At 39.3% G+C, this 22,654-nt stretch overlaps 1 protein-coding gene across 4 annotated transcripts; it reads right to left on the minus strand.

Moving 5' to 3' along the window:
* Positions 1–20,313, minus strand: cttn (cortactin). 4 transcript variants are annotated; one of them, XM_083553031.1, is made up of 17 exons: positions 19,938–20,313; positions 17,628–17,711; positions 14,932–15,005; positions 14,247–14,376; positions 10,931–11,041; positions 9,667–9,721; positions 8,400–8,510; positions 8,015–8,125; positions 7,339–7,449; positions 5,647–5,757; positions 4,222–4,277; positions 4,031–4,100; positions 3,554–3,702; positions 3,384–3,446; positions 2,632–2,758; positions 2,119–2,187; positions 1–1,623 (listed from the first exon to the last, which is right to left on the minus strand). In XM_083553031.1, the coding sequence occupies exons 2-17, from the start codon at positions 17,709–17,711 to the stop codon at positions 1,487–1,489; spliced, it is 1,569 nt and encodes a 522-aa protein (XP_083409157.1). In that variant the 5' UTR covers positions 19,938–20,313; the 3' UTR covers positions 1–1,486. The 4 variants fall into 4 exon arrangements, with proteins under 4 accessions (XP_083409157.1, XP_083409156.1, XP_083409159.1 ...); XM_083553030.1 differs by having other exon boundaries at positions 3,384–3,449; positions 19,938–20,095; XM_083553033.1 differs by lacking the exon at positions 5,647–5,757 and having other exon boundaries at positions 19,938–20,231.
* Positions 20,314–22,654: the final 2,341 nt, after the last annotated feature.

The following is a 22,654-nucleotide window of genomic DNA, read 5'->3' on the forward strand; positions in this document are numbered from 1 at the left end:
TTTTTCCAAAAGAAAATAGCAGTTTCCAACTATTTTATTTATATTTTATTAATTGAAATTTTATTTCATACAAAAAAAAAACCAGGCATGTAATGAGAGGTAAGCCAGCAAGATATAGATAAAAAATAACAGATCTGAGAAGGTCACTTTTACAATCCCCTAAAACCCAAAAGATTAGCTGTTGCTGCCTAGCCATTGATTCGACATCCTTAATGAATTAAAATCCCACTGCACCACAACGGGTCTGTTACATATCAAATAAGATCGAGCTATATTTATATACATCAGCTCTGTTTCAAACACTGGAATTCATGCGTCCTTATCTTGTCAGTTACATCCCAAATGCTAAAATTCTGTTCAGTATTTACTTCTACGACAGTCATTATTACTCCAATTCCGAATCAATAGTGCACTCGATCCAGCAGACTCAGACATCAAACCACTTAATATTGTGTTGGTCAGAAAGAAAATGCAGTGGCACCAAGTTACAAACCAGAAGTACACCGACAAGGACAAAAGACGAAAACACTGCATGCCCAGGACGCACAGAAAGGGAGCTTATCTGCATTTTTCCTCCTGTTTAGACTCGATGAATTTTTCACAAAATGCAAAAATTTCTGCTCTTACAGACATTTCCTGCCATAACAATTGGAAAGAACTGAACTCAACAGGCGGCAGGTTGGGACCTACGTGCCAGTGAGAGACAGTATATTTTAGTGTTATAGTTTTTGGTCACATTATAGATTTCTTTCTTTCTTTCTTTTCCATTAGTGTTGAACACAATCAAGATAAAAAGTGACAGGGGCACATAGTACAAAAGAAGCTGCAAAGTGTTTCAGACAATGTGATGACTGTTAAAAAAAATATATTATACCTCAATGCAACAAGAACACTTTTGAAATAGCAATTTCAGGATTATATTGGTCAATCTGAAGCCGTTATTGTACTTTCTAAACAGAATACCTTCTAAAAGTGTAAATGATTAGAACGATTTCACGTTTTGTTTGGATTGCAAGTCATTTTTGGCAGGAATTCAGCATGTACAGCTTTGTACAGCATTCCCCTTCCAATACATGCAAGGAAATCCTCTTTTTTTTTTGGTTGATCACACCAATTCTTCTAAATAAAACCACCTGTCAAAATCCCCTACGCACTTTCACATCGGCAATCGATACAACCCAAAAGCCAAGATTTTATTCTCTGTAGATCGTGTCGCATGTTGGTGGCATCATGGACTAATCTTAAATGTCAACAGGAACAAAGAGGAGAGGAAAATGGGATAATGGATGAAGGAAATGTGATTTAGCAGGGTATCAGGGCTAAATCTAGGGCAAAGAGAAAGGAAAAGTAGGAAGAGAGGAGAAAGACCTGAGAATGCCTAAAGCATTGCAAGGAGGCGAAGGAAAATGATTGGGATACAAATGGAAAGATGTGCAAAGAAGATCCCCTCTCCTCCAGGGAGGTGGGCGTGTCTGGCGAGCCGGGCTCACTGCCGGACTTCGACGTAATTGGCTGGGAAAAGTCCGTAGGCCCCTCTGCACACGCCTCTCCACCAGCCCTCGTCAATCATCTCAATGTTGGTGATGATGTCGTCGGGGTCAAAAGAGATCTCGTCGTCACCGGCTACGAATATAAAAAAAATACATTCTATTGTGTGTGCGGTTAAGAAAATATTTCAGTGTGTAAAGGTACGTTTTTCTGCACTATATTTCAAATTGGGTCAAATTTATTAATTGGCCAAGATCAATCACATTTAGGAAGCTTTCTAATAAAATATTTTAACAATCAAACTAGCACAGTGCACAAACTTATTCAAATGTTGCAATGTTCATAATATACTTTATATTTTGTGCAACAATTTATTTGCCAGTGTCTCTATGACAAAAGAAAAAGCAGTACTATAAGTAATTATTCAAATACCTGATTCTATAGCTTATGGATTTCATATGAAGCAATAAAAAACAATTTAAAAGACCTGTATGAAGATGACTACTTGTCTGATCAACTACACTTGGGGCAAAAGACCCTTACCTTCAAATAATGTTTACAGAAAATCACTGTCTATGTACTTTGTATAGAAGATGCAAAAAAACAAAAAAGATTCAATGTTTGACTTACTAGCTTGATAATCATACAGAGCCACAGCAGTCACTCCCAGGTCCTCTCCATAATCATAAGGCTGAGTGTCTAAATACACACAAACTCAATTAGAACTTCCTGACACACACACACACACACACACACACACACACACACACACACACACACACACACAGTAAAGAAAAGTAGGCTGGAGTGCACAGCTGAACTATCTACTAAGCACAGACAGCAAAGAATTTCACGTCGGTTGATCATTTCTACAAGTTAAAGGGTATTTTTGGATGAGTTTATTGGTTAACACTACTAAAGATGTATTTGTCCTCTAGGTCTGACTGCGAAAGACTAAAGGCATGGTAGCTAGCTGACACTAAACTACTGTCGGCAAGCTGGTTGTTTGTACATTAATAAATCAAAAGTCTAACAGACAAAATAATAGAACAGAGAAAAATGTGATACGAGATGCGTCTATGTCTCGTAAAACAAGTCTTTCTCCGTGTTACTGTGTCGTGAGCGGGTTTGTGGATGTTTAACCTGCAGCCTGGTACTGGTCATCCTGATCTGGGTTCTGGTAGAGGTCTTCCTGCTGTGTGCTTTGCTCCACCTCATACACGTGCTCTTCGACCTCCTTCGTTTTCTTGGGTGAATCGGGAGTCTGATACTGGGAGGAAGTAAAGCAATCGCACATTAACCACTGCATATCAAAAAGTACACAATCAGGCAACGTTTAGCAGAACTATGTGGAAAACTGGGCGTGACAAGTAGTGGTGTGTGATACTCACATAAAATTTTTTATTGTGCTCCTAAATTTTGATATTTTTCCTATTCTGTGTGATGGTGGTTTTACAGCAGTGACAAAGAGTCACCTTTTTAATAAGTTTCGATTTATTTTGACCTTTTATGGCCATTTCAAACTTTTATAAAGCCAATTTATTTCTAAACGTGTGGGTCAAATTCTTACATTTAATCAGAGAGCTTGAAAAATATCATTTTGGCTGTTACCAAGCAAATATATTCAAAATTTGATATTATAACATAATATTAATATATCATAAATATATCATATAAACAAAAAAACATGCAGCTTTTCATGTGATATGGATTAACTATATGAAATGATAAATGTACACATTTTCTGCCCCCGTATCTTCATCATTTTAATTAACAATTTTGTCGTCATTCTAAATGCATTTTAATACACGATATAACTAAGATTTCAACAAGAAAAATTCCACACCAAAGGAATTCCAAGTAATATAATAATGTAGTAAATAGTTCAGAGTTACCTGATTGGTCTGAGTGGTGGAGGTGGGGCTGGGCTGAGGGGAAGGTGTGCGAGTTTTGGCACTCTGCTTAAAGAAACCATGATAACATGATTAGACATGCAGGATCAACATGCACGCAACACAAGACTACCGTACTTGCTTTGTGCAAACGTTTGATTGCATACACACACCTCTGCCTTTTTAAGAGCTTCCTCTTGCTCCTGCTTCTCCCTGGCTTCTCTTCTGGCTCTCTCCTCCTGCACCCGTTTCTTGTCCTCTTCCTCATTCTGCTTGGCCAGATTCTCAAAACGAGCCTTAATGCTTCCTGTTCCTTTGCCGGCTGAAACCATTTGCATATTTACATACTCAAAATAGCAATACGCGAAAATCAGGCCGCCAAATGCATTCTTTCTGAGGGTTTTTTTTGTGTGTTGTGTATTGACCTAAAGTATTCTGTAGGAGTTTTAAAGCCCTTGGAATGGCAATTCTGACTGATGATTAGATGTCCTTTTTCTTCCTAATCTTTCTAATGTTTCTAGCTATGTAGATAGCAAAAAAGAACAATTTTATTCCAGCTGTCAAAATGTTGTACTCTGTACTACTTCAGCTGTTGACTAGGATACATGTAAAAGGGTATATATCCTAAAACAGCTCAAAAAGGTGCTTACCTGCTTCAACTGGTCTGGTCCTTTGGTACGCAGCAGCGGGTTTCTCAACATCATCAAAAGTTCCTGCACTCTAAATACACCCATGTATGTACATGCATGCGCACACACACACAAAAGCACACACAACTCGGGCGTCATCAAATAGCTATGGGATACTTATTTATGAATCTGATTAAAGAAGCAGGATTTACCTTGTCCATTCGGTCCTGCTGAACTCCGAATTTCCCTCCAAACCCTTTAGAGTAATCTAGAGTAGCCAAAAAGGGGGAAGACTTTGATCAGGAAACTGACTCTCAAAATAAACACAGCAGTGCTGTGAGAATAAGGAAGCTTGGGAGAGATGCTGGGAAGAACCAAGGAAAGAACAGAAGGAGCAGGAGCACGAGAAGACCTTCATTCTCACAGCCATTGTTCATGATAGGCACGTTCTGTAGCAGTCATACAGGGCCGACTGCTGCACTAAGACAAGCAACGTGTGTTTGTGTGTGTAATGTGTGCATTTTGTTTATTTCCAGAGATTTGAGGCTAAGCATGCATACAGGAGAAATCGGGAATATAAGAGCACAGGGGTCTTGCAGAGCACATTCTAATGCTGGCTCGGTCAATAAGGGTGTAGCTCAAATTAAAACTGAAACCACTTGCAAACTTGACTGAAAGAAGTAAAACACTGTTTGGGAGAAATGTTCCAATCAGCATTACTCTGTTAAATAATGTTCAATAGTCAGGTGAGCGCTCTATCGAACGTGTTGCAGCCAGGGATTAATTTAACAATCAATAAATATATCTAGGTTTATACACAATCACTTTGCACAGCAATACAGTGCCCCCAGTGTTCTTGCCACTTCTGGAATATGTCCTGGAAGTCTTCTTTATGAAGCCTGTAGAGCAAATTCTGCGATTCGGTGACCTTTAATCCTCGGGAAGAGTTTGAAGTCCAAAGGAAATAGGGTGGTTGCGGAAGGGAGATCCTGTTTCCGGCGAGAAACTTATGTGTGAGGAGAGCTCGATGACAGGGTGTATTGTTGCTTTTTCTAACCTGCTGTCCAAATGTGGTAACGCACTGTTCAGAATAGCAGCAGTTGCACAGCTCCCGATGTACACAGGATAATGTCTTTTGGCAAGCTGACATGAAGTTCGGCGCGCCCTGTGACTGTGCGTGCAGCCTTGTGCTGCCATCTGTTGGTGTGTTACAAAACTAGTCTCTAAACTTGTTAATACCACTTATAATATATAATATATACACATATTTACACATGCGTACATATATAATCAATTTCAAATATTACACCCATTGATTCATATGTACAATAATCTTCAATTAATCACATTTTTATAGCTTTCACCTTACAGAATATTTGAAAGGTCCACAGGTACGCTTCATAGATCTCACTTTAAGAACTATTTCATGATGTCTACCTAAAAGCATTTAAAATTCATAAAGAAAACGTACTACTTGTCATGTTACTAGATCAAGGTTAAATTATTTGATCAGTCTGAACCTAAACTCCGCCCTTGTTGACCATTCAGCAATGCCATGTTTTTTTTTTTTTGCAAAATATATATTCATTAGCCTAAACATAGGGGTTCTGGGGAGTAAAGAGGACAAAGACTTATGCCTTGTTGAGACTCGTGCTTAGCCAGGCTCTCTTTGTGGTCAAAGCCAAGAGCGCTCTGATCCTGCTTCTCAACCTCCACCCCGTATTTCCCTCCAAACCCACGCTTATAATCTGCAAAGACACAAACATGTAGACACACGGCAAGATGACAAGACCGACAGGACATGGAACAGGGAAAAGAAACCCAATTTCCCAGGACACACCAGCAGAAACACCAACATTAAAGCAGCGCCGTATAAGAGTGTACCAATATTATATTAGAAAGTGGTTTTCGAAAAGACTGTAAAATAATAACCTTCGAATCTTTAAAATGAGAATGTTCATGGTATAAGTTATGAGATCTGAGGACACTCAGAAAATGGTGACATTAAAACAGCAAGCATATAAACATATATGCTTATTCGTTAATAACATTTTGCCGTTAACACGTTATTAAAGTGTCAATATTATATATATTTTAAAATCAGCAAAATTAATTTCAAACATTTACAAGGTTATTTTTTCTTCATACTCTATGTTGAGTATGTTTCAGTAAATAATAAACATACATTTGCATAAAGCCTCTATATTTGCCCATGCCTATGTTGATTAGAGTATTAAAAACTTGAAAAGTATTCATTTAAGGTACATATATAACAAATAAAAATGTGCGAATAAGATTAATCACGTGTCTATTTATAACAATCGTGCGAATGTATAGGAAAATAACAATTCTGGACTGGCAATGGCTCCAACCCCTCACACCACCCTGCTATTGATTGTTTCCTTATCACAGCATGGTGTGTCACATTCATACAGTACATTCAACATATACTATATTGACAAAAGTTTGTGGACACCTGACTATAAGATCCTATACGTGCTTTCTGAACATCCCATTCCACATTTGCTCTTATAATAACACCCTCTTATCTGAGATGATGTTCCAACAGATTTTGGAGGTGCTTGTGGAGATTTGTGCTCATTCTGCAACAAGGCTGCTGATGTTGGGAGGCCTGAGGTGCATTCAGGGTTCCAATTCAGCCCAAAGATGTTCAACAGGGTGGAGGTCAGCTCTCTATAGCAGGATACTTGAGATATTCCACTCAAACTCGTGTAAATCATACCTTGATGCAACTGGCTTTGTGCAGAGAGGCATTGTCATGCTGGAGCAGGTTTGGGTCTCCCGATTCAAGCGAAGGAAAAGTTTAATGCTACCACATTCTAAAGCATCTATTTGTGTGCCCCCAATTTAGTCTGGGGGAAGAACCTCATATGGCTGGAAAAGTGGTGTCCCAATACCTTTGTCCATATAGTGTACACTGTACTGATTGCTTCGAAAATGATAACATTGGAATGATATGTGGTTATAAAAATGAACATGTAAAAAAAGCTATTCACACAGTCCCCCCCCCCGATTATTTCATTTTGACCACAATCGAAGTTCGCCATACAAGGGTTCATCTTTACAGCTTCAGTTTACTAACTCTTACAGTAAAGAAGGTTTTTTTTGTGTGGTAGAACCAATAAAGAACTGATGGAAAACCACAAACCAGATTATGAATCCCTGTCTTGAAATCATGGGTGTGGTAAAAAGGCTCTCTCACTCTCCATTTAAATCTCACACAGTCAAATCTCGACGTTTCACATCCTAACCGTCAGTACAACTTCCTCTCTTTCAGAATAACACAAGCAAACGGAGGTGTGCGTTACCTTTCTGAGACTCGTGGAGCTGCAGTTTCTCCTGATGGTCCCAGCCAACTGCGGATTTATCCACGCGGTCCGTCTGCACTCCAAACTTCCCTCCAAAGCCCTTCACGTAATCTAGAATGCACAGGCGACATGTTGCGTAGGAATGATGGAGAAAGCTGAAACGCTTCTGGAGGTCATTGTGAGGAACATTTTTAAATATAGGTCAGAAATTTGATAAAAACATAAGGGATGAAGCAAAGTAAAAGCTATCACAATAAGAAAAAATCAGATCATCAACTACAGCTGCAATTAAAATAACAGTAACTCTATTCACTATGTGGATAAAAGTGTTGGGACACCTGACTTTTCCTGACATATGCAGTTCTTCCCCAAATTGGTGCCACAAACTTGGAGCCACACAATTTTATATATAATATTGAATCATAAGATATCCTATACAATTGTGTGGCTTTAATTGTATGGCAACAGTTTGGGAAAGAACATATATTTGTTGGAAAAAAAAAAAAATATATGTATGCTTAAAAAACGGTCGTATAAAAAGAGAGAAAATAAGGGGCATTTTCTTAAAAGAAACTATAAATATAAAACTTCAGATTATTCTTATTCAAGTTCGTCCAGGTACAGCATGGCATCTTCAGCGTGGAATGGGTTTGGGGATGTTCTGTGCTTCACAAACCTTTCTGTGACTCGTGTTTCTCCGTTCTGCCCTGATACTCGAAGCCCACTGCACTTTTGTCCACTTTATCAGTTTCCACTCCATATTTCCCACCAAATCCTTTAGCATAATCTGCAAATACACAAATACAAAAATTTGAGTAAATGCAATTTATACATAATATACAGAAATGCTGTTCATTCCACTGGGGGTTCTCCATGCGTATGAATACAGCAGGCTACACGATGGTCTCGGGGAAATCTTTATGTCATGTAAATGAGCTAATCAGATTCACTGTGCAAATTACACAATCAAAAAAATACTGAATATTAAACCCACCAAAGGGAAGACAAGCTTGAGAGGTTAACATCCGCGTCACGTGATCATGGGAAACGGTGAAACAAACCTTTCTGGGATTCGTGCTTCTCGGTTTTTCCCTGATAATCAAAGCCTACAGCACTCTGGTCCACACGATCAGTCTGAACGCCGTAGCGACCCCCAAAACCAGTGGTGTAATCTGGGATGGCGTGGGGGTTGGGGGGAAAAGCAACAGTAATTACAAACACAGCAAACAGAGTTTTAAACATGCAGGGATCTGACAGGAGAGCGACAGAGGAGTTAAATGGATTTAGTCAGAACTCAACTGCACATAAACACTCGGCTCAATGAGGAAAAAACCCTTTACCGCTATTTTGGTGAAGTCCTCTACGTGCGATGTGCAAGTTAACCCCAATATTCGAGAAATCACAAAATGACTGCAACGTAGCCATGCAACGTATCGAAATGTTCGGCTTAATGAAAAGAACGTCCATGCTTTATTTTATAGTCCAGTATAGGAGGCAAGTAGCGTACAGAATAACATTATCAGCTCTGTATAGCTCAGATATGCAGCATGGAGCAGCACCAATCACAGAATTGTGCAGATGAAAAAGGCCCAATACCCACCTCAAGTAACCCCCCTTCAATCCATCAACTACCTGTAAGTCAAAAAATGCAAGCACACATACACACTACAGGAACAAAAGTTTGGGGACACCTGAGCAAAAAACTCAAGCATAAGACTTTTGAACGTCTCTTTTTTCCACATTTAGTTCACATTAGCTGTTATAATAACCTCCACTCGCCTGGGAAGATGTTCCATTAGATTTTGGAGTGTGCTTGTGGAGATTTGTGCTTATTAATGCCCTTCTGGCTGAATGAAGTCAGGTACTGATGTAGGGTGAGGAGGCTTGGGGTGTGATCATCCCAAAAGGTTGAGGTCAGAGCTCTATTGCAGGGAACCTCAATCTCCCACTATAACTCATGCAAACCATATGATTATGAAGTTGGTTTTGTGCACAGGGGCATGACTATGCTGGAACAGATTTGGGTTCGAAAGACATTCTATACAACTGTGTTCCTACAAATTTGTGAGAACAGTTTGCGAAAGCATCGCATACGGCTTTTGTCCACATAGTGTATGAGCCTATGTGTGTCAGCAGCAAGCTCTCTCTCTCTCTCTCTCTCTCTCTCTCTCTCACACACACACACACACACACACACACACACACACACACACACACACACACACACACACACACACACACACACACACACACACACACACACACACACACACACACACACACACACACACGGAAATGAGTAAGAAGAGGAAAGATGTTGAGCCTCACCTCTCTGTGAGGCATGTTTCTCTGTTTTCCCAGCATACTCGAACCCCACAGCAGACTAAATAATGGTGGAAGGATTAAAAAAAGTAATAAATAAAATTAGGAAACACTATCTACATACATATTGTTCCCTAAAGCAAAGTGTACCAAGCAAAAGTGTAAAGAAATGCTGTGAGGAAAATTAAAGTACATACTTTGATATCAAATAAAAACACTATGAAAAGCAGTAAACTAGTACCGTATTTTCCAGACTATAAGCCTCTACTTTTTCCCACACCCCGCGGCTTAAACAATGAAGCGGCTTATTTATGGATTTTTCCTGGGTTTTTCCCGGTTTCACAAACTTCAAGCCAAAAAACTGAACCCCATAACATTAGACCAATGAAATTGCCGAACGGGTTCAGGTGAACCAATGAAACTCTATATTGAATCGGGCCGCACCACATCATAAATATGGATGAGGTTCCTCTGACGTTTGACCTGCCGCTCACTCGGACTGGCAACAGGAAATGCGAATCATTCGTCACACTGAAAACAACCGGGCATGAAAAAAACACACTTCACCTGTGTTCTGATCTGCACGGCATCGGGAGAAAAGATTCACTGATGGTGATTTTTAAACGCACGACGATGCCAAAAGATAAACTCCCGAGAGAAATAGTTGTGAAAGGAAGGAGGAAGACAGTGAACAATGACTTTCTTGGTAGGCTACTGTTTAGATACAAGTCGTGTAACAGACACTGTCTTTCGTTAAAGCCTGTGTAAAGTTTATTAGTTTCATGCGGCTTATAGACAGGTGCGGCTTATTTATGTTCAAAATAAACATCTGTGTAAAATTCAGTGGGTGCGGCTTATATTTGGGTGCGCTTAATAGTCCGGAAAATACGGTAATTACTAAACAAATTCAATATACAAAAATCCTCAAGTACAGTTTTAAAAAGAAAATGTCTAATAGGTTTTTCTGACTTTGAGTGTAGTGTTTGCTTTTGCAGATCAGTTTGGAAAAGAATTCATTATGTTTTTATTTTGTGCTCTATTTATGTATGTTACTTGCTTTATTAAGATATACATATTTTCTGTATTACATTTATTTGCTGAAAAAAGAATGTACATTGAAAAAGAAGGTTAATATTTCCTTAAAAATATTATATTGCATTCCTAATCATAAAAAAAAAAAAGAAATCATTGTCCAGCTTGCATTATTTAATATATATTACAGTAACAATGAAATGCATTTTATTATATTAAATCAGAAATAAATCTGTACCTCGTCCACGCGGTCACTCTGAACTCCGAATTTCCCCCCGAAGCCTTTAGATGTGTCAGTCTGGGAGCAGTGCTTCGACAGTTTGCTCTGATACTCGTGACCTACAGCCGACTGCAGCAAAAACGTTTAAAAAGCGTTAGAACAATTGAACAGTTTCTTAAACTTTTGAGAATTTGATAACATGGTGATTTGGGAAAAAACAATGAATGAGAAGGAAATCTTTTTCAAATAATAGCACAATACTGTACTATAGATGCACCTACAACATTTTTTTCCCCTCGTCAGTTATAAAACAGAACTCCAGGACAATAAATCTATGCAAACCAATGATAAGAAGCTGCAGAGTTATTTTTAATCGTTCTCTGAACTCACATTACTGAATGGTATCATACGTTTAAGCAGTGCTTTCATTCATTTATTTTTTTTTTTACACATCTTGATAAAGGGATGGAGAGGTGTGTGTCAAAGTGCGCTAAGTGCATATGAATCCTGAAAGTAGTGATTCTTCATCAATGTAAGCCTTCCTCCGGCACTGACCGCCACCATTACTATAATTACTACCCATAAATACGCACACATTTCCGATTACAGGTTTCAGCTGATTTGCATTTTACCCACAGTGAAACAATCCCGCTTATGGACGAAACCATACCTGGGACTTAAACTAAAGACTTACTGAGGAATAGTCACAAAGCCATAAAATCTTAAAAGGCTTTCTGATGTAAATTGATTCTTGAAGCACACTTTCTTTCCCTTCCCAAGTGATCACATTGTTTCAGAAGATGGCACACGTCATCTTCACAAAGCATTTTGAATTCAGTTTTTTTTTGCATGAATCCACCATGTCTGAATGTGTGGGCATCAGAGAGATGCACTGCTGCATGTTCTGTCTGCCCTGCACCCACGCGTGCACACACACAGGCCCTCATTTTCATCTACAGGCCAATTGTACACAATTCACAATCACTGGATTTTCATTCACACTTGTTAAATACCTGTTGTGTGGCTGAACATTCATGCCATGGCCTGTGTGTGTTTTTTTCCAGACTTCTATAGTCCTCTTATAAGTAAATAAAGTCATAAAAAGTGAGCCAGGCCCCTGCTGAAATAACATGTCTCATACAGAGAGGCCACTTACAACCATTTACAACCGAACCAGCCTGACCCCGCTCTACAAAAAAAGGATGAACGACACACCATTGACACAATGGCGCTACAGAATTGTGGGATTGCCTTCCCAGTGGAGGATACAAAGAATACATGTGGCGTTCCTTCGAATCTGTCCAAAACATGGAGTCTCAGAAGATGACTCTTTAGGGTGCCTTTTGAAAGACAGTTTTCTCTGGAGCTCAGAAATCCTGCCTACTCAGGCAGAGACCTTTCAAGAGGAACAAGGAATTGTTTATGCATTTATATTTCATATAGCACACTCCATCATAACAGTATCTAACGAAATAAAGCCCAGTCTACTCTCTCTGTGTGGAGTTAAACATGCTCCTGAAAAACCAGTGACCAGCACTCTTGTCCTTTTCTTCTCTTCAGATCTGCTCGAGTCATCACGACACCCTACCACTGGATGGAGTTCTCTTCAATTAGAGACCGCGCTGTGCAGCTGAAGATGGTTCCGCCTTCACAACCTAAAGAGCTATTAACTTACTAAACGCCTGAAAAACTTTGAGGATGGATTTGGATTTGATACTTCATATCAACAGTCCACTACAATGGCTTAGTACCACAGGCTGCAAGGAAAGTTTTGCATTTAAGTGTCTATCACTGCACAACTCAACAATGAAGTACTAGAATCAATGGACGTTCGGTGCCACCACGAGTCCCAGACTCAAAAGGAAACCTTCTCACGGTTTCTTCTACAATCCACCTTAGAGTTTCTCCTCACAGTTGCCACTGGCTCCTTGCTCATGGCTAATTAGCGATGAACTTACAAATACAAGGAACAAACAAACACTTTTATACAACTTTATATCCTCTTTATCTGTATAAAGCTGCTTTAAATAGAATAAAAAATATCGAATTATATGCACAGGATTATATAAAAACCAACAAAAAGTTAAAGTTTGTGGACCGCTAATTCAGTATCTGGTACCTACCGTTTCCTTCCAGTAATATAATCCTTTATGCAACAGTTAGTTCCATTCAACTAGTTCGATTCTTCTGCCAATGTTCTAAGTGCTCTTATATTTTCTATAACCCCATTGGGATGTTTCACATTGCGCATGGCTCGGCACATCTGTTTTCACCTAATAAATAAATAATCACTTCCTAGTTCGAAACAGTAACTGCAGTACAGTTAGGGACAATCATCCGGGATGCCAATCCTACAAGAAGCCACCTTAAATAGAAATGTACCAATTGATCTGAGCTGGCTAGCCAACATGCTACAAAGTGAATGCGGCTTCTTTAAAAGCGATTTAAGTAAAATTAAAAAGATCATTTGGCCGCAGTGTGTATGAATTACTCGCTCACTCGACATTGTTTACAGCCGAGCGATATCGCACTCGCCATCGCGAGGTTAGGGAGACCATCGGCTGGACGTGATGGCAGCCTTGATGATATTAGGTGATTGTGCTAAAAAATATCGAGAGACGTTTCGAAAGGCAACAAAGCAACTGCCATTGAAATTTCGCAACATAATCAAACCCTTATACTGTTTAAGTAGTGATGTATAGAATTTCATGATGTGCACTTTCAAAATGGAATGCTGCAAGCCAATGTCTGTGATGCTCTGAAACTGATCATGCCTCATACATTCCTACCAAACCTGTAATGTCCTGATTTCCCTGGAGATTAAAACACTAACAGATCTACAATATATGGACAAAGGTTTGTCAACACCTGAGCATAAGATTCTGTATGTGCTTTTTGGACATCCCATTCCACGTTTAGTCCCTCCACTTTTCTGGGAAAGATGTTTCCCTGGACTTAGGATGTGAAGACTTGTGCTCATTCAGCCACAAGCACTTTAGTAAAGTAAGGTCCTAATTTAAGGTGTGGAGGCCTGGGGTGCAGTCAGCGTTCCAATTCATCCCACAGGTGTCCATTAGGGTCAAGGTCAAAGCAGGCCTGTCAAGATTTTCTATTCCAACCCATGAAAGCTGTTTTTTTGTGCACAGTAGCATTGTCATGCTGGAACAGTCGGGTGTCCCAATACTTGTGTCCATATAGTGTATTTGTGTGGGCTATTTCAACAGGATAAGAGCTGATAAGCTCATCGTAGCAGGGTGAAAAAAAATCCAAACAAGAAGTGAAAGAAAGACAGCTGGTGGGAAAACAGGTTGTGAAAGGGCACGTCAGTTCTCACCTTGTCCATTCGGTCCTCCTGAACACCAAACCTCCCCCCATAACCATGTGAGGCTTTGGGCATGTTCTCCAGCTCCCGCTGTTTTAGATCACTGTGCTCGGTCGACACTGTCTCACGCAGCTGGTGGATGCTGATGGCGCAGGAGGAACACACAATATTGAACTCTCTTCATCGAGTGAACATTTTATTCAGAGGCATTATATACTCGTAGCTGCGAAAGCTGGATATGAAATCGTCTTTTGCGGAAATGAAATCTCTCTGACCGGACTGTACACCCGCGTATAATATTTGGTTCACTCACTCTAAGCAATATGATATGAAAAACCTCTCATATATCCAATCGGTGCGATGCAACACAAAAAAAAAAAACCTACTGTCAATCGAAAAGTAACAGGAATTAAATCTTACACAGACATTTCACAAGTAACAATGAGATATTCCTATCAAACTCGTACTTTGAGATGGAAAGTAAAGCATTAAGGTTTCGAAAAAAATCATTAAATGTATCGAAAAGAAATTCTTGAAGAAAAAAAACGTATTCCTTATACCTTTTTTTGTTTAAACCTAAACATGTGACAAATATAAGGAGATCAGGTCTTTTTTTACTTGATATACTTCATTGAAATTCTAAAACGATCACACAAAATGTTTACATTAGTACTATTATATTAAAACTCGGACTCACTTGATGTGTTCCTGATGCCCAGAACCCAAAACCGTCTTCGCTCCCCATCGCTGCTCTTTCTCAGTCACATCATTCTGCAGAAAAAAACAAGCTTCATTTTTTTTTTATCCTATAATAAATAAATAAAACTTCAAAAGATAATAATAATAATAATAATAATAAATATATTCGTTTAAATCCTTTTTTTTTTTTTTTTTAGATAATTAAAACAAATGCCAATTTATTACTGCTATTCACTGATTTTAAAGACTATTTATATACACTATATGGACAAAAGTATTGACACACCAGCCATATGTGCTTCTCCAATCTGTTACCACACTAGTCAGAGGAACACAATTAGGGTTAGGATGTCTTTAGATGTGGTAATATAAATATTTCCCTTCACTTGAACGAGGAGAACTGAACTTGGAGACCCCAGCCTGTTTCAGCATGGCATGCGCCAATGCACCCCACCAGCTCCATTAAGAAATGCTTTACGTGGATTGGATTAAACACTCGACCCTACAGAACACCTATGGAATGAATTGGAACGCTGACTGCACACAGGCCTCCTCACCCTACAATAATCCAAAATCTTCCCAAGCACACTCTAAAACCTGGTGGAACATCACTGCAGAAGTGTGGAGGTTAGTATAAGAGAGTGTAGTATAATTTACTTTCTATATGCAACCAAACTATTTATATCTACAGTGATCTTCCTGTGTGTTTAAATGTACACACACACACGCTTTTGAAAAAGGAACCTAAGATCACTCAAAATAGTTTCATCATTTACTGCTAACCAGTCATTTTGGTCAGTGGCTTTTCTCTTTTTACTCACCGAGACTCCAATCTTACACACACACTTCCCATATACAGGTAGGCCTCTACTTACGACGAAGACAGGGACCGGAAAACCTGCCGTAAGTCGGAATGTCGATAAATTTTGATGCTCTTTGATTTTTATTTATTAATTATTTTTTTGGCATGACCTTTGTATCTCCGAAAAGGTCGTACATCGGAATCTGACTGTAATATCCCACACTTGCTTATGTGGATACTGACTCTCTATGCCACACTAATCTGCAGCTGCACAATGCAGTGTCTGGTAATTAGTTCCGCACTGGATTTCGCAATAATGTTGCTGGAAAACGACGCTGGTGGAGAGCTTGTACACAGAAGCAGTTTCTTCCTCAGGTTGGAGTCATTCCCACTGCTTTCACAACAACGCAAAAAGACAGTGCTCTCTATTAATACTGACGCACTTGGTGAATGTAAGCAAAAAAAAAAAAAAAACATTGTTCAAATCAAAAACAAAAACAAAACAACTTTGTTTTACCATCTGATCCAAAAATGCATTACAAAATGCTCTGCTCTTACCGATATCACACACCTGACTTTTCCAACCCGTATACTTCCCAATCAGTTACAACAGTGTTTTATTTTAGATACATACACTACTATGGTATTGTGGTATATACGAAACAGCAGAGTTGAGTTGTGCATTGTGTAATGAACAAACGATCGAAAGTTTAACCAATAAGATTTTCTCAGGCTTATTTGCTATATATATTTCCTAACAGTGCCAATATTTTCCCAAAGATTTATTTCTCTTTATTTCTCATTTTAAATATATAATTATTTTGTGTGTTTGTGTGTACGTGTGTGTGTTAATATCGGAATGTGGTTTAGATATTATAAAACCTGGAGGCTATAGACATCTCTAACCTGATAACCTAGTTTCACAGTTGTAGTGCAAACCTATAGAAGCACTTCAGCTTGCAAACATGTTTTGCCCTGGCTCAGATCATCCTTAGACAGTACACATTCCAACGAACAGCCGGTCAACATTGCATGTCCTTCAAAAAAAAATCCCTGTACGCCCACACAAAGGTCAAATTTGCATGATGCGCATGCGACAACCAGTTGAACTCGACACCAAAAACTTCCACCACCGACAGGTTTAAATCCGTCTTGTACATTTACTTCGTCACTCGACATTGAACATCACAGTATTTGCATTTTGGGAAACTTCAATACATTGTAATGTGGATCTTTATACTCCAATACGTTTTAGAAAAACATGCTGCTCCTTCGTTACAACGAAGCAAGTAGACAAACCGTGTTAATTAATAACCTGCCACAAGACCAGGAGCAAAACACCACAGTTAATCGACAGTTTGCTTACGGTGTGTCTGTAACCCCTGGGAAAAAAGTATGATGTGCAGTACAATGGAACATAAAACTGTGCACTTTTGCCTTTGCTGTATTTTCAGATGGAGACGCCAAACTAAACTAAAAATAGTTATTAATATTTTGAAATATTGGCATGCAAATCTTTTCATTTATATATATATATATATATATATATATATATATATATAAAAATCCATAATTATTATTAAAAACAATACAAATGTAGATTTACACAAATTGCTTCACCTTGCATTCTCAAGTAGTCGTTTATTAAAATTTTTTCTGCTGAGAGAAAAACTGTTTAGAGCTGCAATAACAAAAGTGAGAACAGGAACTAACTCGTTTGGTCGACGGTCCATAAAAGTTAAACGTAACTCCAAAATGATTCTTTGCGCTATTCTTAAAAGTCTGTGATACTTTGCGAGACGGCATCGGCGATTGTTTCCCTACAACAACGTGTCGGGCCTGGAATGTTTTATTCCGAGCCGATATGAAAAGAGAAAGTGGTCCTTGCTCACCTCAAAGTCAGGATCCGTCTCCCAGTCGTCGGGTCCGTCATCCACGGTAACGGAGACGGAACGGCCAGCTGCTGCTTTCCACATCTGTAGACACGAACACACGCAAAGTAAACACACATGCGCTATCAAATTTAGTCTCTGGTCAACCAGAAGGAAAATCAAATCGCCTGCATGTAGCACGATGATGAAAAATCATCCTCAAACACTTCGCCACCGACTTCCACGTTTGGTCTAATTGTTCTATGCGACTCGGGGTTTCCGGAAAGGTCAGCCACAGAGGTCATAACAACAGAGCGAGTTTTAAAGCCAAGTTCGGTTGCGAAATAGGGCCACATGTGCAGCATCTGTTTTAAATGTGTCTCAGATCTTTTAAAGTGATGCGACGTAAATATCTTGTTTGTCGTTATGGGTCTCCAGCGTCAGCACTTCGTAACGGATTTTGAACACGGACATTTTTTATTTTAACAACAGACAGCAATATACTTTGCATTTGAGCAATAAAGTGACAGCCTGTGTTTTTTATTTCTTAAAAACTACAAACAAACAAATGATCACGACAACAACAAATTTAGACACCAATTAGCCATTAGGTTAAAATCAGTGAAAGGTGAAATGAATAGCATTGGTTATCTTGTTACAGTGACACCTATGATGGGATAATGGATACATTAAGCAGCAAGAGAAAAGTCACTTCTCAAAGTTGATGTGTTGGAAGCAGGAGAAATGGGCAAGTATAAGGACCTGAGTGACAAGTTCCGAACTGCATGTCCGAAACGGCATGTTATTGCAGTATTCACAGGTCAGTACCTACCACAAATGGTCCAAGGAAGTATATCTGGTTAGGGTTATAAATGTCCAAAGCTGAGTCATGTCTGTGTGGAAGGACCTGACCGGTCCAAGTCATAGCATATACTGGCAAAAAAGTTCATGCTAGCTCTGACAGAACGATATCAGAACACACAGTGAACCAGTTTGATGTGTATGAGTGTGGGTAGCCACAGACTAGTCAGAGTACCCATGGTGACGCCTGTACATAACTGAAAGCTAATACAATGGGCGTGTGAGCATTAGACCTGAATCACGGAGCATCGGAAGATGGGCCGCACTGATGTTAATGTTTTTAACATCACATGGACCGCCAGGTGAGCCACTTGCGCCACTTATCTCAAGAAGAGTTAGCACCGGGATGTATAATCGGAAGAAGACGAGCCCTTGGAGGCAGCTTGATCCTCTGGGGAATCTTCCTCCTGGGCATATATGGATGTTTCTTTGACACGTACCACCTACCTAAACAGTGTTACAGCCCAGGTTACACCCCTTCAGTGCTCAGGAATGGTTTACGTAACGTAAAGAGTACAAAGTGTTGGCTTGGTCTTCAAATTCCCCGATCCGATCGAGCATCCGTAGAAAGTTCTTTAAGAACAAATTCAATCCCTCGTCACACCTTACAGGATTTTAATGACCCACAGCAAAGCACACCTTGAGAGGTCTTGTCCCGTCGATGAATCCGAGCTATTCAGGAGGACCTACGCATGGTGGTCCTCCAGAACGTGCCAATGATTTCAAAATGACCAATCCTCAATATCAATAGGTGTCGTATCAGGGGTTTAATCAGCAAAACCAACAGAGACATGCAGATATTCAGACTTTCTTTTGCTTATCCACCTTCTTTAACACTTCAGCGTTGGTTCTAAACCCCACCCAAAAGTACACACTTTGCTTCAGGCCATAAAGAATCCTGTAAACTGTTATTTTCCTCCTAAACATGACATTTGTGAAGACTTTCCACATTTCCTTTTAGTCTAAAACATTCTCATTTATTTACATGGCAGATAAAAGACAAAAGGGTATTTTTTTAATATGAATAAAAATCTTATAGAGAAAAAAACATGACATATGGATTTTTTTTAACTCATTAAATCTGGGTACAATTGTAGTTTATCTTTTAAACTGCATGTTGAATAGATGTATTAGTTTGCAATAATTGATCCATTTCTATAACACTGAAAGCATCAGATCATCTTATAATCTCAGGGTCATTACATATATTATTAATTCAACTCAAGATCCAAGTGTATTATTGATCCTTTTCAGGACATAATTAAAATTTTTTGAACAATGATAAAAATTGATGGCAAGAGATTTAAAAATATATATGAAAATCACAGACACACACAGATGAAGTGTGAAAGGTATTTCCTGCTCTGCTACTCTGCCTAGAAATAATGTGCAGTCTCTTATCAGCCCATCTTCCAACCCCAAAATATTCCAAATCCTACCCCAAAACTTCGGTTATATCCTTAAACTTACCGCTTTTCTCCAATTTCCTTTCGAAGTTTGCAAACGCGAGAAGTAAATCACACTGGGTTGAAACCTCTGAGCGCTGAAAATGGTCGAAGCCTTTGGCGAGAGGTGTTCTTCTCGTTTACCACCGGTAATCAGGCAGGACCACGCTCCTGCGATATGATTGGCTAGTCGAGTTTTTTTTCGGCACTACTATTGGTTCCGAGCGCCGACTCACGAGGAGTTAAATGGATGGACAGCGGATACAGCCTGTTAAAGAAAGGAAAGGCGGGGTTTGTCATTATGGGTGCGTTAAAAACGAACACGAACGCCAGCTTGGAAACGTTCCCGCAGCTTCCAACTCTTCCGGTTTTCCCACTTGCATTCCAACTTCCGGGTTAGTGACACACAGCGCCTCTTGTGGCCAAAATTAAAAGTGAATAGAAATTTCTGAAATTGGACATTAAAAATATATATTTAATTTATTTATTTGTTTTTATAAATGAATTATTTTATAGATTGGGATTAATCGCATGACTGTCATGGGTTATCTTGTGATAAATCGCAACTTAATCATACAATTCTATCTGTTCTAAATGTACCTAAAATTAATACTTTTGTCAAGTTTATAATAATCATCATGGGCATGGACAAATATTGATGCTTTATGTAAATGTATGTTTATTATTAGTGAAACCAAACTCAACATACAGCAGGAAGACAAAATATTCGAGTAAATGTTTTTAAAGTAATTATGGTGTTTAGAATTACGTAAATCTGGTGTTCATCTGGCGGACAAGCTCACCTGGTCACTTAACACCATCTCCATCACCAAGAAAGCCCAGCAGCGTCTCTACTTCCTAAAAAGGCTGAGGAAAGCTCATCTCCCTCCCCCCATCCTGACCATGTTCTACAGAGGGACTATCGAGAGCATCTTGAGCAGCTGCATCACTGCCTGGTTTGGGAACTGCACCGTCTCGGATCGCAAGACCCTACAGAGGATAGTGAGGACAGCTGAGAAGATCATCGGAATCTCTTTCCCCTCTATCATGGACATCTACACTACACGCTGCATCCGCAAAGCACACAGCATTGTGGACGACCACACACACCCGTCACACACACTTTTCACACTCCTACCATCAGGGAAACGGTTCCGAAGCATTCGGGCCGCCACATCCAGACTGTGCAACAGTTTTTTTCCGCAAGCCATCAGGCTCCTCAACAAAGAACTGAACTGAACGCTCTCTCACACACGAACACACACACACACACACACTTACACACAACTGTGTGACTGATCTGCACAAACCAGACTCAACACCCATCATACACTTGGCTCACCCAGGTTTCAATACCAATCACACTTTTCATTATCGCAAAATGTTTACATGCCGTCTGCTGCTGATTCCGGGACTTGTTATTTTGCACAATATTCTGTCCAAATCCTTTGGTCACTGTTCACTTTATTTTTGATTGCTGCTACTGCTGAATTGCACAAATTCTGTTTACATTTTTCTGTTTACACTGCACCTTATTCTGTTACGACAGGTTTTACTGGCGGAGCTATTTCCATTTTTATTTTTATATTTTGTGTATTGTCCTGCACTGTCCTGTGTTGTCTTGCACTGTCTTGTGTTGTCTTTTGCACTGTTTGCACCAGCTGCACACATGCACTTTATGTGGCGAGGATCTTAGTTCTCGGCCCTGTGTTTTCCTGTTCTGTACTGTTTGTTTTATGTTGTTTTATGTAGCACCTGGGTTCAGGAGGAACGTTGTTTCATTTCACTGTGTACTGCATCAGCTATATATGGTTGAAATGACAATAAAAGCTTCTTGACTTGAAATAATCAGGACACCAAACTGAACTTTTGCGATGTTTCCACACGGACGGATTTAATTGCCGGATTTGTGACTCATGGCGGTATTTGGTACCTGATTTAAGACTTGGCGCATCAGGAAAACAAATGTTTATTAATTGTAAAAAAAAAGATTTTGGTGGATTTTTATATATATATATATATATATATCTGAGTAAAGAAGGGACATTGTATATATATATATATATATATATATATATATATATATATATATATATATATATATATATATATATATATATATATATAAGTACACCTCTCACATTTCAGCAACCATTTTAGTATCTTTAGTACAATCCTCTCATACTGACCACTGGATGTTCAACACGGCACCTCATGGCAAAGACTATCTGAGGATTTGAGAATTGTTGATCTCCACAAAGACGGCTAAGGCGATAAAAAGATCGGTAACACCCTGAAACCGAGTTACAGTACAGTGGCCAGGGTCATACAGAGGATTTCCAAGACGGGTTCCACTCGGAACAGACCCCGCAAGAGGCCATCAAAGAAGTTGAGTCATCGTGCTGTGCTTCCGGTGCAGAAGCTGCTTCAAAAAACAGATGCATGAGTGCTGCAGCATTGCTTTATAGGTTGCAGAAGCGGAAGGTCCACCAGTCAGTGCTCAGTGCAGCATGTCTGTTAGCTGGTTCATAAGAAAGCCTGCCAAAAGTTTGTTGAAGACAACCTGTCCAAGAGCATTAATTATGGTGTCCAGCATGTGTGGCGACACCCTGGTGAAGAGTAACAAGAAAGTTGTGTCTTGCCTACAGTCAAACATGGTGGTGGTAGCGTCATGGTCTGGGGCTGCACGAGTGCTGCTATAGTGCAAGTTTTATCTAATCAGATTTTAACATCACATCATAT

Source organism: Silurus aristotelis (genome assembly GCF_946808225.1).
Source record: "Silurus aristotelis genome assembly, chromosome: 10".
Lineage (NCBI taxonomy): Eukaryota > Metazoa > Chordata > Actinopteri > Siluriformes > Siluridae > Silurus > Silurus aristotelis.

Bases quoted from the DNA above. Each gene is read 5' to 3' on its own strand.
- cttn (XM_083553030.1), bottom strand. From the start codon at position 17,711: ATGTGGAAAGCAGCAGCTGGCCGTTCCGTCTCCGTTACCGTGGATGAC. The intron at 8,511-9,666 runs GTGAGGCTCAAC...ACGCCATCCCAG, and splicing joins GAAACATGCCTCACAGAGAG to ATTACACCACTGGTTTTGGG. The intron at 3,450-3,553 runs GTGTGTGTATGC...GGTTTCTTTAAG, and splicing joins AAGCTCTTAAAAAGGCAGAG to CAGAGTGCCAAAACTCGCAC.